At 36.8% G+C, this 15,588-nt stretch overlaps 1 protein-coding gene across 2 annotated transcripts; it reads right to left on the reverse strand.

The window, feature by feature from the left end:
* Positions 5,807 to 14,915, reverse strand: LOC18780136 (NAD-dependent protein deacetylase SRT1). 2 transcript variants are annotated; one of them, XM_007211340.2, is made up of 14 exons: positions 14,058 to 14,915; positions 13,054 to 13,083; positions 12,861 to 12,953; positions 12,046 to 12,165; positions 11,530 to 11,630; positions 11,267 to 11,375; positions 10,930 to 11,009; positions 10,382 to 10,460; positions 10,010 to 10,063; positions 9,614 to 9,710; positions 8,819 to 8,901; positions 7,928 to 7,995; positions 6,799 to 6,901; positions 5,807 to 6,518 (listed from the first exon to the last, which is right to left on the reverse strand). In XM_007211340.2, the coding sequence occupies exons 1-14, from the start codon at positions 14,154 to 14,156 to the stop codon at positions 6,219 to 6,221; spliced, it is 1,416 nt and encodes a 471-aa protein (XP_007211402.1). In that variant the 5' UTR covers positions 14,157 to 14,915; the 3' UTR covers positions 5,807 to 6,218. The 2 variants fall into 2 exon arrangements, with proteins under 2 accessions (XP_007211402.1, XP_020418614.1); XM_020563025.1 differs by lacking the exons at positions 13,054 to 13,083; positions 14,058 to 14,915 and having other exon boundaries at positions 12,046 to 12,170; positions 12,861 to 12,938.

A 15,588-nucleotide genomic window follows, 5' to 3' on the forward strand; every position in this document is an offset into this window, starting at 1 on the left:
CTAAAGTTTAAAATGTGAGAGGGACGTCTCTGAAACACTGCCAATTGAAAATCAAAAACCCATATGTGTTCGATATTTTGCTCCAAATCAATACACCATCGCCCAAGGAATTCACGGATCACGCTTTCTAAATTAGAACGGGAAACAGGGAACCATTCAGAAAATACAGAAGAAAAAGAGCCAAACCGCCATAAAAAGCCCACACAGACGGTGGCGTTGGTTGAATTAGAAAGCTGCCACCCAGGAAACCAGGGAAGGGACTGCTTTAGGAGGTGACTGCTCAGAACATATCTGCCTTGATTGATAGGAAACCCTTCTTACTTTACATTATAAGAGATCTTTTTGCCGCCCATTATTTAGGATTAAAAATTACCTCCTTAGGAGGGTCTCTTATAAAAAACGAAGGCAGGCAAGAAACAGAGGACACTCAATTCATCAGCCAAAACACAAAAAAACAAGAAAACAACCAAAAGCTCACTTGGATCCCAAGAGAAAAACAGCTTTAGATCAGAATTCCAAAGTTCAGACTTAGAAAATAAGTCTTCTGAAAACGAGATCCCTCTCGTTACAAATTTGGTTCAGCAAAAGCCAAGACAAACATAGTTCGAGTTTTCACAAATATGAAAACCTCAACAAATTTTGCAGTACAGTTCTAGCTTGCTAAATTCTCGAGAACAGCCACTTCTGTCCCTTCGAACTGAAGAAGCTGCAGCTCTGCCCGCTCAAAAGCCTCCCAAGGCTTGAAGTAGATTAAAGCTCTGCCAAAATTGAACTTTGGTATCGATTTACAGCTGAAGCCAAGCAGCTAAAGTTGTTGACAGCACAGTTCAGCACAGACATACCCAGTCCAGCCCGGATCAGAAGTTTCTACCCAGGCAGAACTGGGATTCCAGCCATCTTTTTGACTTTCTAGAGTTGATTTCTCCCTTCTTAATTTTGTAAAAGGCAGTTCTGCCTGAAACAGTCTACTTTATTATTATCTATTCTGGCCAGAACGACCATTTGATACTGAGATAAATTATGAAAGTCCTCACCAGTCTGAGGTAAGAAAAGAACTTACTTGGGAGATATTCCTCACCCAAATTCACAATCATTTGTTTTAGAAGTCAGTAACTTGAGGCGCAAGTTATCCACTCTAAAAATAAGTCTGCTAGAATTTACATTGCTAGCAGTGGCACGCTCACACACCAAAGAAAGCTGACTTGTCGACCAACCAGTGGCCTCCAAGCCAGTGGGGAACTTCGCCCTTCCACCTCAGGAGTAAACACGAAAACGGGTGAACAAATACATGTGCACAACATGATCAGTTGAGATGGTACAATTAATTTTTTTTTTTCAAATTAAATCATGTGATTATAGATGCAATTTCTGATTAAGAAAAAGAGAGGCACTTGACAAATATAGGTAAATTGTAGTCTTTAAGATTTAATCAATTCTAAATTTACAATAACCCTATAACAGTCTAGTGCCCTTGTACAGCCTCATTAATGTTTTTCGTTATCAAATATTCAAAATCCTATATTAATAAAAGCAAAATGAAAATATACGATATAGGGGAAAAGGTTTCCCTAACATTTAGTATGAACGGCATAAACATGAGTAAATAATTATATTTGTTTTCAGAAGGTCATATAATAGGCACCACCACAATACCACTAGGTACTAGCTAAGCTGTAACTCACAAACCTAGCCTCTCAAATACTTGAATTGTAGTACTGTCTTGAGGTCAAGCTAGGATCAACATGCTATTTCCTTTAAAATCAATGCATATTGCTATTTCTCTATAATCTAAAATAACAATTCATAACTACTCAACTTTAAAATCCACACAAATAAAAATTTGACATATAATCCAACAAATACTTAATGTAAACAATATATCTGTTGAATTAACGTTGTGCACCAACCCAATTTATAAGTTAGGTTCCAGTTGACTCAGGCTTGATTAACTCATTTTGTAAGACAATCATCTGACTTATCAAACACAAAGTATGCAATAGAACAATCATATATGAGTATTGACATGACCCAAGACCGTACAATGCAAGATTTATGTGTTGACATGTTCCTAGCCCAAAACCATGTTATGTAATCTTTAGGATAGGTTGAGTAAGGTTCAAGTGATAAAGATTTGATTGGAAGTGATAAAGAGGAACAAAGGTTTTGAAGCTATAAAGCATAAGGTTGTCTTAACTCATGATTAGGAAAGGTAACTTTGACTAGAGACCATGCACGCATTCATAGGTGGTTAAACATTTTATTTCCGCATCAGTCAGCTTGACGTGATGAGCAAAGTTCCTTCAAGTGCTTAGAATTGCATGAAATTTTAGTAGCATGTTCGTCAAGATATTAGGTTTCTTGAATAAAAGTTTCAAGGTAAAATTCGTATTTTTGAAAAAGTCGAGCTCAAGCGGTAGACGCATAATTTCAATTTCCTTTTTCTGTTTTGGAGAGTTTTAAATTGTTTTTTCTTCCTAATCCTATGGTTGGTATGAGTTTCTTAAAAGCTCTACACATGTTTTTATTTATTTATAGGAATTTTGTTCCTAATCCTATTGGGTCTTTTTACATCTTCCTAGTTTGATTTTAAAACAAGTTTTGTGTCTATAAATACTTAGTTTTTGTAGAAGTAAAAAGATACAACTCAGTTTTTGCAGAAGTAAAAAGATACAACTCACATACAAATATTTTTGTGCTTCAAACATCGTTTCTTGAGAGAGTTGATTTTCTATATATGAACTCCTAGGGTTTAAATCTTTTTCTTAAGTGAGTTCATCACGCATACATGTATAGTTCAAGTAGATTGTTCCTTGTTGAATCTACTTGAATTAGAATCTTCATTTCAGACATACATCTTTGAGTTGGTGACTTGTGCCTTGCGTGTTGTGTCAAGAAGATAAGTCTTGGTGGGTTCTTGCCTCTAGGTGATTGACAAACGAGGGGAGTTTGTACCACGCTTGAGAAGACGAATGGGAATCAATTCACGAGATTAGAGAAGTAGCAAGAGGCGTGCGGTTCGACTGCCTTATAGAAGAGTCAAGTAAGTTGTGTTGAGTTGAGTCTTTTATGTACTTCTTGTTAATCTTAGTGGATTACTTTCTGTCTGGAAAAGTTCCCCTGGTTTTTTTAATCCCGTCTTGTGGGGTTTTTTCACGTTAAAATTTGCTTCATACAATGAATAGGAAGAGTATGTATGGACATTTGACAATATGGATTAGATACATACTTGGTTGTTTAAAACGTTCTCCTATGCTTAATGGATTTCTAATGCTTAATTTAGGTTCGACAACAAGGATCTAATTAGGGAATTAGGAATATAAAGTTTAGACCAGACACAATGGCTAAATTATACATTAGAGAGAATCGATCTTTTTACTTGAATTGAACTTGTTAACTTGATTGCTTGAGACTTAGAATTGGAGTGTTCCCTAGTGTACTCTTCGCAATCTTTAAACTTTGTTTCCATTTTTGTTTTGTGTAGGGAATCAAATTGAATCAATCTATCATCAATCCTCGTGGGATCTACCTCACACTTACACATGCTATACTACCCAACGGCTCGTGCACTTGTGAGTATCACAAGTTGAGGATGCAGTTGAATCAATTTTGGCGCAGTTGAATTCGACACAATACTCTTTTGTCTATTTACACTCCTTTTTATGTTATAGTAAAAAGTATTAAAAAATAAAAATGAGTGTAAGTGGACAAAAGAGAAGTGAGAAAATCAACACCCATAATAAATGGTACAACAAGAAGACTTAGCAGTATAACAAACATTCCACAAAAAACCCTAAACATGGTCCTCTTTCTTCTTCCCAACAACCAACCCTTCTTAAACATGGCCCCTCCTCTCCTTCACCCTTCGTCTTCTTTCATATCCTCCTCTCCCCCTTCTTCTTCTCCCATCTTTTTCCCTCCCTTTATTTCCACTTTCCTGGGGGCTCTTGCTGGCCCCTCTCTCCCTTTCCTGTTCTCCTCCCTTCCCCATCCTAAATCTACTAGCTCCTGGGTTTTTAGCCTAAATCTATTTGGATCTAGGTCTGTTTGTGTGTTTGTTTTGTTTGGTTGTTTTTGCAGTGTTCTATGTGGCTGATGTTGTCTTGGTCTTAGCGGTGGCGACAATACTAACGCTAGATTGGGAGATTGGGTCTCTCTTCGAAAGAGTTGTAATACTTGGTGGCTGATGTTTTGTCTCCGTTTCAATGACAGCTGTATCAGCGACGATGGTGGTAGTTGTTGGGATGTAGTGGTGCGCCCTCTTAAGGGTTCCATCGTTCGGTCTCCTATTTTGTTTGTCATTTTGTTTCTTTGTTGTGTTGACCCTTTGCAAATTTTTCCATCTCTACGTTGTCAGAAGAACTATGTTTGGCCATAGGAGATTTTCTTTGTCACGCTCTAAGTTAAGTTGGTGTGCTTCTCTGGGATTCCTCTTTCCTATTGTCTCAGTGTTCTTCCTTCGTGTGCTCTCATGTTTCTCTGACCCTTGATGTGCTATGCTCAAAGGACTATATGTTCTCATAGAAGGCTTATTTTGACAATTGGGATGCATTATGGTTCTCTCATATGGATCTACTCAGTGTTGGTGTTTTAGTAGGTGTTTTACTTTTTCTGGTTTTTGTAGCGGTTTACATTGGCCTAGGTCGGACTCTCATGTTTGTCCCACATGATTTCTTAGGAAGGTTTTAAAGTGGCCACGGTTATCGTGCCAATCTTTGTATGCCTTTTAGGGTTTATGAATGAAATCTTCTTCTGAAAAAACAAGACTTAGTAATGGACTAAAATCTGGAGAATAACACAAATATGCTTTGAGCAGCACTTGGGTCTGTTTGATAATTTGTGTCTGTCTCACATTTCGAGCATAAGCAGTTATAGAGCTTGTTATCCATCTTGCACTAGCAATCATCAATTTCATTCCCAATTGGACTTGATCTCCACATTGCATAAGATTCATCTAAAATCCAAGTTACCAAATTACGTTTGGACTTAAATTTCCTGATTCATTTATGATACTGACTTCATCCTTAAGTTAGCTTAATTACCAAGAATCCAGTCAAATGGGCCCTTTTTACATTATTTACCTATCGACAAAGCCCAATTTGAAATTTTTTTTACTTAAGAAATATTGGCCCATAAAATAGCAGAACAGTTATAGCCCAAACAATGTCGGAGCTGAACCCATCAAACAAAAGAAAACACAAATTTCACAAATTGTCTTGCTCAATTTTTTTTCCCAAGGGTCAAATCTTCCCCCAGGATTTAAGCACGTCCCTTAAGTGCAACTTCCAATCTAGCCCCCAGTCATAGAGTTTCCATATGCTAGGCTTTAATTTGATAAGGTAGAAGATGCCCACCCCAAATCCAAATCATTATATTGTAATTGGTTCAGAGCAATTTTGAAGTGAAACCAATTCCATCCGGACCATGTCCACCCTTACTGCCATAGCCCCACATTTCTTCTCAGTGCACCTCATCTTTCTCCTCCTCCAAAGCACCGTACCCAAAGCAGTGTCCCGCCATCCATGGAACGTTGACATTTTTTTCTTAGTTCTTAAATTTTTGTGAGGTGAAATTGCTGATGCATCCTTAAAATTTATGAATTAAAAGTGCTGACGAATCAAAATGAAACCCGGGTACTACAATTAAGACTCTTTCTAATTCAGTCAAGTAAAAGATGTCCGAAAGCAGTTTCTGAAATTTCGAAGTATATTTATATCAAAGACCTCGGGCTTCATTTCAGACACCATGGTTTATTAGTTGCGCCTTCCTATTATGTATGTCAATTCCTGCATGCTCCTACTGATGCATATTTTTCAGCAACAAAACAAAACGAATCTCGAGATATTGAGAAGTTTACAAAAAAAGTATATAGAAGCAGCAATAACGGCTTCATAATAAAGTACCTGAAACTCCCACTGAGAAACAAGATTATGAAAACTAAATTACCAAGTTATGCCAACCCCTATTCAGCCGGGAGACCGAGTGTAGCTTCTAACAAAATTCACCCAGTCCCTACTAATCATACTTTCTGGAGTTCTTTTCTAGGCCAGCAATCATACTGTTTGGTCAGTCCTAATGTACAGTAACATATTTACAAAAAACCAAACAGAACCATTCAGTTTTAAACCCTAGATTTTCGCCTGTGACCGTTTGATCGCTTCCTAGATGAGTCAGTACCATGTACACTTTCTTTTCGCCTTTTAACACAAACCATTCGGTTTCTAAAACCTAGGTTTGCGCCTGTGCACTTTTGATCGCTTCCTAGATGTTTCAGTACCATTTGCACTTTCCCTTCGCCTTTTAACACCATTACCTAAAGAATCAGCTTCCAAGGCTTCAGTGGTCTTCTTATACCGGATAACATTGGTTACAATGGCATATACAATGACCTCAGTTTTTGGGGTCAACATGGCATTTCTCTCAACAACTGCATTCTGCCCACAGCATGATTCTTGAATTGCTGTGTGTCTGAGCTTTTGCAATATGGCATCCTTATCAAGCTCGAAGCAGTCTCTTGAAACCTGGAAAATAATAAGTTACAATTATGCCAGGCTTCCCTCAGAACATAGAAGGGGCAATATCCTAGATTTTTCAAGTTCTTGTCAGAGATAATTAATTTTCTTTAATTATCTTCTTTTCATGAGAATCGTGGCATGGGTATCAGTATTGCAGTTATCAGCTGAAACCAAATAAGCACCCTGCAAACCAGCAACCATAATTCTATGCCATTTACCTAACTATGCAAAGTGAAACAGCATGTAAGAGACAAGGAGATGATTCTTCTAACTTCTAACCACTCACCTTAAAATTAAGAGGGACAATAATTTCTGTGGATGGACAACCACAACTATCTATGAAGTTGAATTTCATAACCATTTCAAATGACTTTGCTTGTAATGTTCTCCTGATACATATTGAACCAAAAAAAAGTGAGAAGATGCCAATGTTAGATGACACGTCCACTAGTAGATCATGCACAGACATGACAATGGAGTATTCTTGCTGAGGGCCCAGTTGGTTACATTTTAGTTTTTAGTTTTTGTCTTTTGGTTTTAATTAAAGATAGAGAAGGAAAACCAATAAAATGTGACGGAAAGATGAGACAATATATGTACAACAGTTTTAATTAAAGATAGAGAAGGAAAAACGATAAAATGTGACGGAAAGATGAGACAATATATGTACAACAGTTCACAATTTTTTTTCAAAGAAAAAAAAGGGCCTGTTCGTTAACCTCTCTGTTTTTGGTCTTTACTTTTATTTTTTTCTATTTATTTACTAGAGATAGAGAGGAAATACATGGAGGAGAAGATAGAAGAATGGAGGGAGGGTGGTGGGAGGGATGAGGGAGAAATGAAGGAGAATGAATGAAACAAAGCCTTGAAAACAAAAACAACTTAAAATTGTTTTTAGTTTTAATTTTATGTAGCGTTCCATGCACATTAGTTCTCCGTTCGTCCCATTACCCTTCCTCTACTCTTCTGCATCCCTCCCTTTCTTCCATATATTTCCTTTCTATCTCTAACCAAAAAACAAAAAAAAAAATGGAAACTAAGAACCAAAAACAAAAAGGTTACCAAATGGGCCCCAAGCAAATATACAAAGTTTAGTTTTAATCTTTGGTTGTATGTTTCCCTCATTTTTTTCATCACCTCTCCTTTCTTGAATCAGTTTCTCTAATAAATAAAAAACCAAAATGTTACCAAACAGGTTCAAAACTATTAGATTCTCCAGGTCAGGTTACATCATTGAGAGTTACAAATCAACCTATATTTTTCATACAAAACAAAGCAAATTTCAGGAGGCAAACAAAATTTTATTGAGCATACTGTTTTCTAGTTTTGAATCAAATCTGTATTTGACATAGTCTACAACAGCTTCAAGTATTTCTGAACCTATCTTTTTTGGGAATTCAAAATTGTATAGTTACCTTTTCAGTTGAAATGGTTCCTTCTGTAAAATAGCTGACTTATACCCTTGATTTTCTAAAAAGGATATCTGGCATGCAAACATAATAGGAGTGTTAGCACCAAATCGGAGAGAACGATATATAACAACAATATAATTCTGTAGGTGATGTCTTGTGAAAGTATAGCGAGTGCATCAATCTCGTGGTAACACAATGGTCAAGTTCCTATATTCAATGCTAAAATAAGAGGATAGGAATTGTTATTAGAGGTTTATTTGGTGCAAAGGTCAACTGCTTAGTCTACTTGGTTTGTGTGTTGGAACGCAGTGGAAATTATCACTAAGAAAAAAAACACAAACCACCTAAAGATCTGGCCAGCCAGTAAATGACAAGAATGCAACCATGCATCTAGGAATTTGAATGAGTGAAAAAAAATGTATAACAGCAATTAATGAATAAGTGGATCATTTCTGAGGTAAAGTAGTCAACAAGTTACTTTCTTAGTGCCAGATAAAAGTTAAGATATATCTACTACCAAGATGTACAGTTGTCTTGCTTATAACGGGGTTTCAAAACTTCCATATGTTCGCTAAGTGGATCATATACGGAATAAAAGAGAGTCAGGGGTTCATCTTTAATAGACAAAAGAGATTTCTTTGGTGCAATGGTCAGCCGTTTCAATATTTAGTTATTTGGTTCCAACAGAGGGACCTGTAAAATACCCCCCAAAAAAATCTTAAGATGTGGTCTGTCAGTAAAATGATAAGAATGCAGTCCTGCATCTAGCAATTTGAATGCGCTATAAGAAAAAATAAAAAAATAAAAGAAAAAAAGAATAGCAGGAGGCCATTTCAGCCTCATATACCCGGAAGCAGAAAGATCAACAGAATAAGGCTCTTAAACGAATTTCACCTCAATAGATTTAATGAATGGCAATGGAGCTTTCTGTCCATGTACACTTGCTACCCGGAGGTTCCAGTTCACATTTTTTTTATCTGCAATGCAAGTGAATGGGCAATGTGAGAAAGCTGAATGAAAAAGTGTTTACTAATTAGTGGGAAATTCAGTGAACGGTGGGAACCAAAACAAGGAGTCGTAAGATAGAGTAATTAATTCATTAGATCTATAGAACCATTTAACTCATATTAGTTTGTATTACATATGTATGTGAATATATTTATCAGTGTTATGACTTATGACAATGTTGCCAAGCGAGCCGCATGATAGGTTCCAGGTCATTGTCTTCAGATGAAGTATGTCTACACGAGCAAAGAGAATAATAGGAAAAACAGGCATTTTTTATTGTTAAACAAATTCAAACGAAGGCTCTGATACCTTGTTAGACAACCACAAGACACCAAAGCTTAAGTTGTGAGGAACAGACCAACAATGTATATAAAGTTAACACTCAAGTATGTTCTGCAGAAGAACAGTAACAAAGAACATCAAAGCTGGAAGAATGGATGAGCTTCATTTCCATATCTAATAGCAAACCAGCAAACCAGAGGACATATTTTTCACCCACCATCCAGGAAGAAGCAAAAAAGAAAAAGAAAAACTTAAATTTTTGCATAAATGCCATTTACAAGTCATACAAGTTGTAATTTTCATGATAAAAGCATCTCCGTCACATGTAAAACAAGCACACATGTCTAACTCTGCACCTTGTACAAAATATTTAACACAGTAAGCATGAATCTAGGTTACCTGAACTCAAGGCTTGAGTTAGAATGATCTGAAAAAAATCTATCCGGACAAATGGAGGAATCTGAAGATTTAGGAAGTCCATGACACCTGAAATAACCTGTTGTCCGAATGAATCGGTAAGCTATATGTAGGAGACCGAATCAGAATGTTCAAAGAAAATACACAAATTCAATCTCAGCATTCTGCTTCACACATCTATTGACAAAGCCCAGATAAGACCCGAGGAGACGTGCACATGTGTGATATACAAAATGGGTAATACACGACTTCATCAGCAGAGGTGACTAAAGCTTGTCCAACATAAACTGCACTGGTGCTATTTTCGTCAGCAGTGAAAATATATATATATATATATATATATATAATCTCTGCATATTATGGTATAAATTACAATACCTTATCTACAAGCCCATGGATCAATAAATTTGCTTTCTTGTCCTTCGGAGTTTTCTGTGAAGTTGGAACAAAGTACATAATAAATAACTGAAGATCAATGATGAGAATAACGTAAAACATGGGCCTTACACATATGGAAGCAGCATTTAAGGGAAAGATTGAGTGGCCACAGTTCTCAATATCAATTTCTACGTGAAATGAGATTTAACCTTGTGCTTTTCAACTGTTGAAATTTTTTTAACTGACATCTCCAATATCTTACAGCCCATAAACAACAGCCATGAACTTGCACAGAAATGCATCTGCTAGTGCATGCCTTTTCTATTCTTTCCAGACCCACTTAAATTTACTTCAAGCGAAAGAGGAAATCACCTGAAGGTTGACAATTACAATCTTCCCCCCACCACGGAGAGATTTTAGAGGAAGGTTGCATGCAGGAGTGATCTGCAAACTGCAACAATAACACCAATCAGAGAGAACTTATGCTCTAAAACATTCAGTCTGACTTATCCCTTTCTAGCCCTAGTTGTTTTATTAACATGGAGATGTATAATCCATTCCCGATTTTCAACGAGGCTCCCTAGACATTACCACTATTTAAAATATAAAGTCTATCAACCGTAAAATAATAGTATTTCACATATTTCATAATAATATAAAAAATACTTCCAAAAAAAATAAAGAATTGGGATGTCAAATGCAAATATTAAAATTGCAAGAAGATGAGCCAAAATAAAATCTATAAAAATCACGATGTTCAAACCGTGAGAGTAGGCCCACTTAATTTGCATCCCTGGTAAGGTATGAAAGACCCCATAAGGGGATAACTTTGAGGAAAGAAAACACAATTTGTTCATATCATACCAAGAAAAGGGCCGCTTACAAAAAGTTAAGCTAAAGTTAGGTAACTCTGTCGTTACCTTGTCCCCAAACATAAAACAACGTCAGCTATCCTGCAGTGCTTCTCAGCCAGATTCATCTCCTTTGAGGGCAATGCATCCTGCACGCAAAGTGAAAGAAAGTGAGGCTTTCCAACCAACAACAATTTTCATAAGATGCATGAACCAGCCACAATCCGTGGAACTTCTCCCTATTTCTCAGCCCAAAAAAGGGAAAGGAATCCATTTCTGAAACCAAACCCTTATTTTAACGTGATTAATCCAAACACTTAGTGTAACCTCTTTTATTGTTGAAACAAAGAATTTATTTCATCCCCATGGACACCCAACCAGCAACCAAATTATCAGTAAGCAATACCTCCCAGTCAAGAACTGTATCCTTAAGCCGTGCTCCACATTTTTTATCTGAGCACCGTCTTGAAGTCTCCTTCAATCCAATAGTCTCCACCTCAAAATCCCTCAAATACCTTTACAAGTTTAAATCATGAAATTAAATTTTCATTTACTACAAAAGCAGCCAAACTGTAAATGAGACAAAATATTAACTTCACTACATCAACTGTCCCCCACCCTAATTCCAAAGAAAAAGAAAAATGACGAGGAAAGGCAACAATCCCTTACTCAACTCCACAAGAAGGGCAGGTTTCCAAAAAGGAGTTCCCATGTAACTCGGCAAGTTTCTCCCTCGGTATTCCAGATCGAAGATGAAGGCCATCAACATTCTAGCATTCAGTAAGTAACAGGTAATAAGAATGTAGAGAGATAATTACCCATTTAAGGGAGTGCAAGAATGAAATACGAAATAGTGTGTAAAAAAAAACCCTAATTGGAATTCTTTTGGAAGTAACATGGTTAGACAAGAAAAAAAAAGAAACAAAAACAAAGGAATTGCTAACGTCGCCCAAATTAGTAAAAATCCAGAGTACTGACATACTAGTCAGCAGTAAAAACTATATGTTCTTGATGACTCCTTTCCCCAGTCCCAATATAGGAATAAGAAAAACGGGAAATGTAAGGTCAAAGACTCAAACATGCTAGCATCAAAAGCATGAAACAGGTCTTAAGCCACGTGAATAGGTAATTTGAAGCAATTATCAATAATCTTCAACATAAAGAAATTTTCAGTAGTACGCGTACCTGGCTAATAACAAACTTCAAAATTCCAGCCCTCTCCAATTCAACCAAAGCCATATGAGTCATACTTGGCATTGCACGATGAAAGGGCAATGATGCTTCAGGCAATGCTTTGCCTTCACGCTGCACTAGTAAATAGAAATCAGAACCATCCATAGTACTCCACAGGGGCATGAATGTTTCTTTCCCTTTGTCATTATAATTCTGGTACAAGTATGATCACATATCTTACAGCTAGGACAAGCCAAAAACATGAAAGAATGAGGACTCCTTTTTACTAAGTTTCTCATACATTCACTATATGTATGAGAGAGAGAGAGAGAGAGAGAGAGAGAGAGAGAGAGTTACAAAGGAACGACACGACTTCTTTCCAAAATCAAGTTCTAATAGAAAAAGCTAGAAGCCTAGAAGAAATTAAAGACAGCAAAAAAGATTTAAGTGGCACAATTACCGTTTTTCACTGACTCCATGACTCCATCGTAAGTTTGATAGAAGTAGTTAGTATAGGGGAGAAGCATCAATCGATATAGATGTGCTTATTTAAAACGGACTGGAGGTTTATAATTTTGCAGAGACGAAAAAGTTGCTAGGATTCTTTTATTTCTTATTTGAAACAATCTTATTTATGAAAAAGATGCATCTGGGATGGACAAGAAGCCATCATATCTAACATACAACCTTCAAAACTCAAACCCAAATTACATTCCCCCACCAAGAATAATCACACCAAAAAGGGGTACTTCAATTTTATTTTATTTTTTTAACAAAGAAGCCCAAAGAGAAGCTAAAAATTTAGCCTCAGGTTTAAGGATTCTCACCTGCAGAGTCCAAATTCCCTTTGGACCTCGAAAATCAGGTATACCACAAGAAGTCGAAATTCCTGCACCTGTAAACACCACTAGATGCTTGCTCTACAAAGTGCAAAGGAACCTCTTAGAGACCTTAATTAAATAAAATCAAATATGAAGTACGCATATAGCGCCATGATAAATGGGAAGTGTAGGCTCAAACCTTTTGTACCAACATGGCGAGCCGTTCAATCTGCCAAAAAAATACACACCCACAATGTCAGCAAATGAGGATACATACACAAAATCTTTTGCATAAGTTAGAGGCACACAAATGAAAGATCTTGATGATATGCAAGCACAAAAAGTGAACAAACATGCAAAGGAACTTGCAGTTAGTAAGATATCCCAATACTTTTCAAAATGTTTGAAGTAAACCTTCATAAATTGAAAAAATATCAGCAAAGTTGAATTATTGACAATAAAATTCAGGGAACTAAAAGATAATCCACGACTCCTAAATTTTAAAAAGGTATCTGAGTCCTGAATACCAACAAGACAACAATGCAACTATAGGAAAAAGACAGATTCAAGCAAACCAAACATATATTTGGGTTAAAATATTAATAGTACAATCATGGTTCGGGTTCACTCCATCAGCACACTTCATTTGTTGGATAAATAAGATTTGTACTGGAAAGCACCACAATGGCATTACCCATGTGCACAAACCATAACACAGAAAAACTACAATGCAAGATAAGCAAATTAAATTAATCACACAGGAGAAAGAAAAGACTCTGGCTTTGTCCACTCCATTAGTATACTTCAGCTACATTCCATTCCAACATGTTAAAATGATAATCTGTACCTCTTTAAGACTATAGACATAGATGAGATAACGAAAAGCACAGGTATGTAAGTAATGCCACAACCCAAAAATGAGTTAACAAAGCTCAACTGATAGATTTACAAAGCAAGTAAAATCCAATCAAATTGCAAATGAATGCCTAAACCCAGATATCAGATCTTAATAAGCATGTAAGTAGAACGAAAACATCTACATCCCGCAGCAAACTAATGCCATAATTGCGCCAAATGTATGCATAAAACCTAAGTAACATTCATGGAGATCACAATTCTAGAAGATCAATAAAGACACTAACTTTAAGAACAAGTATACAGAACTCAAAAGAGAACAGAAGAGAATGAGAAAAAGTTTCTCACTTTTTCTTGCAAAACGGGAGGTGGGTCGAAATGTTCAGTCATTCCGACTTGGCCCACATCTTCTATGTAGGAAAGCTTCTCTGCATAACCCAAGGACATGGTCACTCTGATGTTTCGTATACCACTTTCGCTATTTAGAAATTTGTTTTTGGTCTGAAATCTCTCGAGAAAGTTTGATCGAAAGGAACGAAGGTGGAGAGTGAGAGACCCTCTTGTTTTATTTCTTTCTTCCCTCTCTATTTTAAGGAGACCCAAAGGCCAGGATGAGGTACTGATTTGATTTGCCTAGAAGGAAATATTTTGTCACAAGAATCTCGATGGTTAGGACTTTTAATTAGGAGCTAAAGCTTTTTCTCTATCAGACCCAAAAAAAAAAAAAAGAAGCTTTTTCTCTATAAATATGGATTCAATTTCAACCGTTCAAGCCAAGGTGCCTGTATGTATTCTACTAAAAAATAAAGGCTTAGTTTCTCAATTTTAATAATTAAGTATCACATTCTTTCCAATTTTTTCCAATGCGGTTTCGTCGTTAGAGTTTCCGTCAAATCTTCTATTAGTTGCCTACGTTGTATTTATGAGTCCCACAATTTTGTTTTTATTTTTTTTATGTGTAATAAAATAATCATAGAATTTTTAAAAATCAATAAAAAATAAAAAAATTTCTCTTTCTCCTTCCTCTATCTCTCTGTTTCTACCCCTTCGCTTAAGCACTAGCATCCCCTTCAGTCCCATCCCATACTAAACCATCATCCTTGACTAAAGCCCATTTATGTCTCCATCTCTCTGTCTCTCTTTCTCTCACACCTTAATCACTATCTCCTCTCCAATGCACCCTCAGATCTACCCCTACTCCTCCCAGATCCCGCATTGCCCCACCAGCCCAAATCTGGTGAGATTTTTTGGTACACTCAGATAAGAAGGTGAGGCAAAGCCCTGCAAATGCTGGAGTGGAAGATGGCAGTGGAAACCAAACCAATCTTTTGATTTGGGAATTCACGCTCGCACGAGTCATGATCCACGTGCCATGTCAAATAAATAATGCAATCTGTCATGCTAAGAGTTGAAATAAGCATTGGCTTTACTAGCCCAAGCTAATTATCCCGTCAAGCGTCATATCCCTCTTCAAAGCGACAAAATTCAAGCACGCCAAGCGACATGCAATGCCAAGCGAAAAATCATTATTATTACACCTAGCCACGCTGCAAGCTTAAGTGGGTCCAAGCCACGCAAATGCCCAGGGCTTGTTGAGTGGGTTATGGTATGGATGGTAACGAGTTTTCATGAAGCCCATTGATGAGCCGAGAAATGGAAGTTTTAGGCTGCTTGGGAGCCCCAAAACTCAAGCCCATTTCTTGAGCCCAAATATGTGGGTAAGCATAAAAGAGAGAAGAATTAGCCCATAACTTTAGGAAATTAGCCCATTCTCTTAATGGACCACCCATCACCTTAGGAAGGCCCAAATAGTCCAAGTGGCTTAAAAAATATCCAAAAAATCTCCAGCACATGGTTTGAAATGAAACCACGATAGAAA

This window comes from Prunus persica, chromosome G4 (genome assembly GCF_000346465.2).
Source record: "Prunus persica cultivar Lovell chromosome G4, Prunus_persica_NCBIv2, whole genome shotgun sequence".
In the NCBI taxonomy this organism is placed as follows: Eukaryota; Viridiplantae; Streptophyta; class Magnoliopsida; order Rosales; family Rosaceae; genus Prunus; species Prunus persica.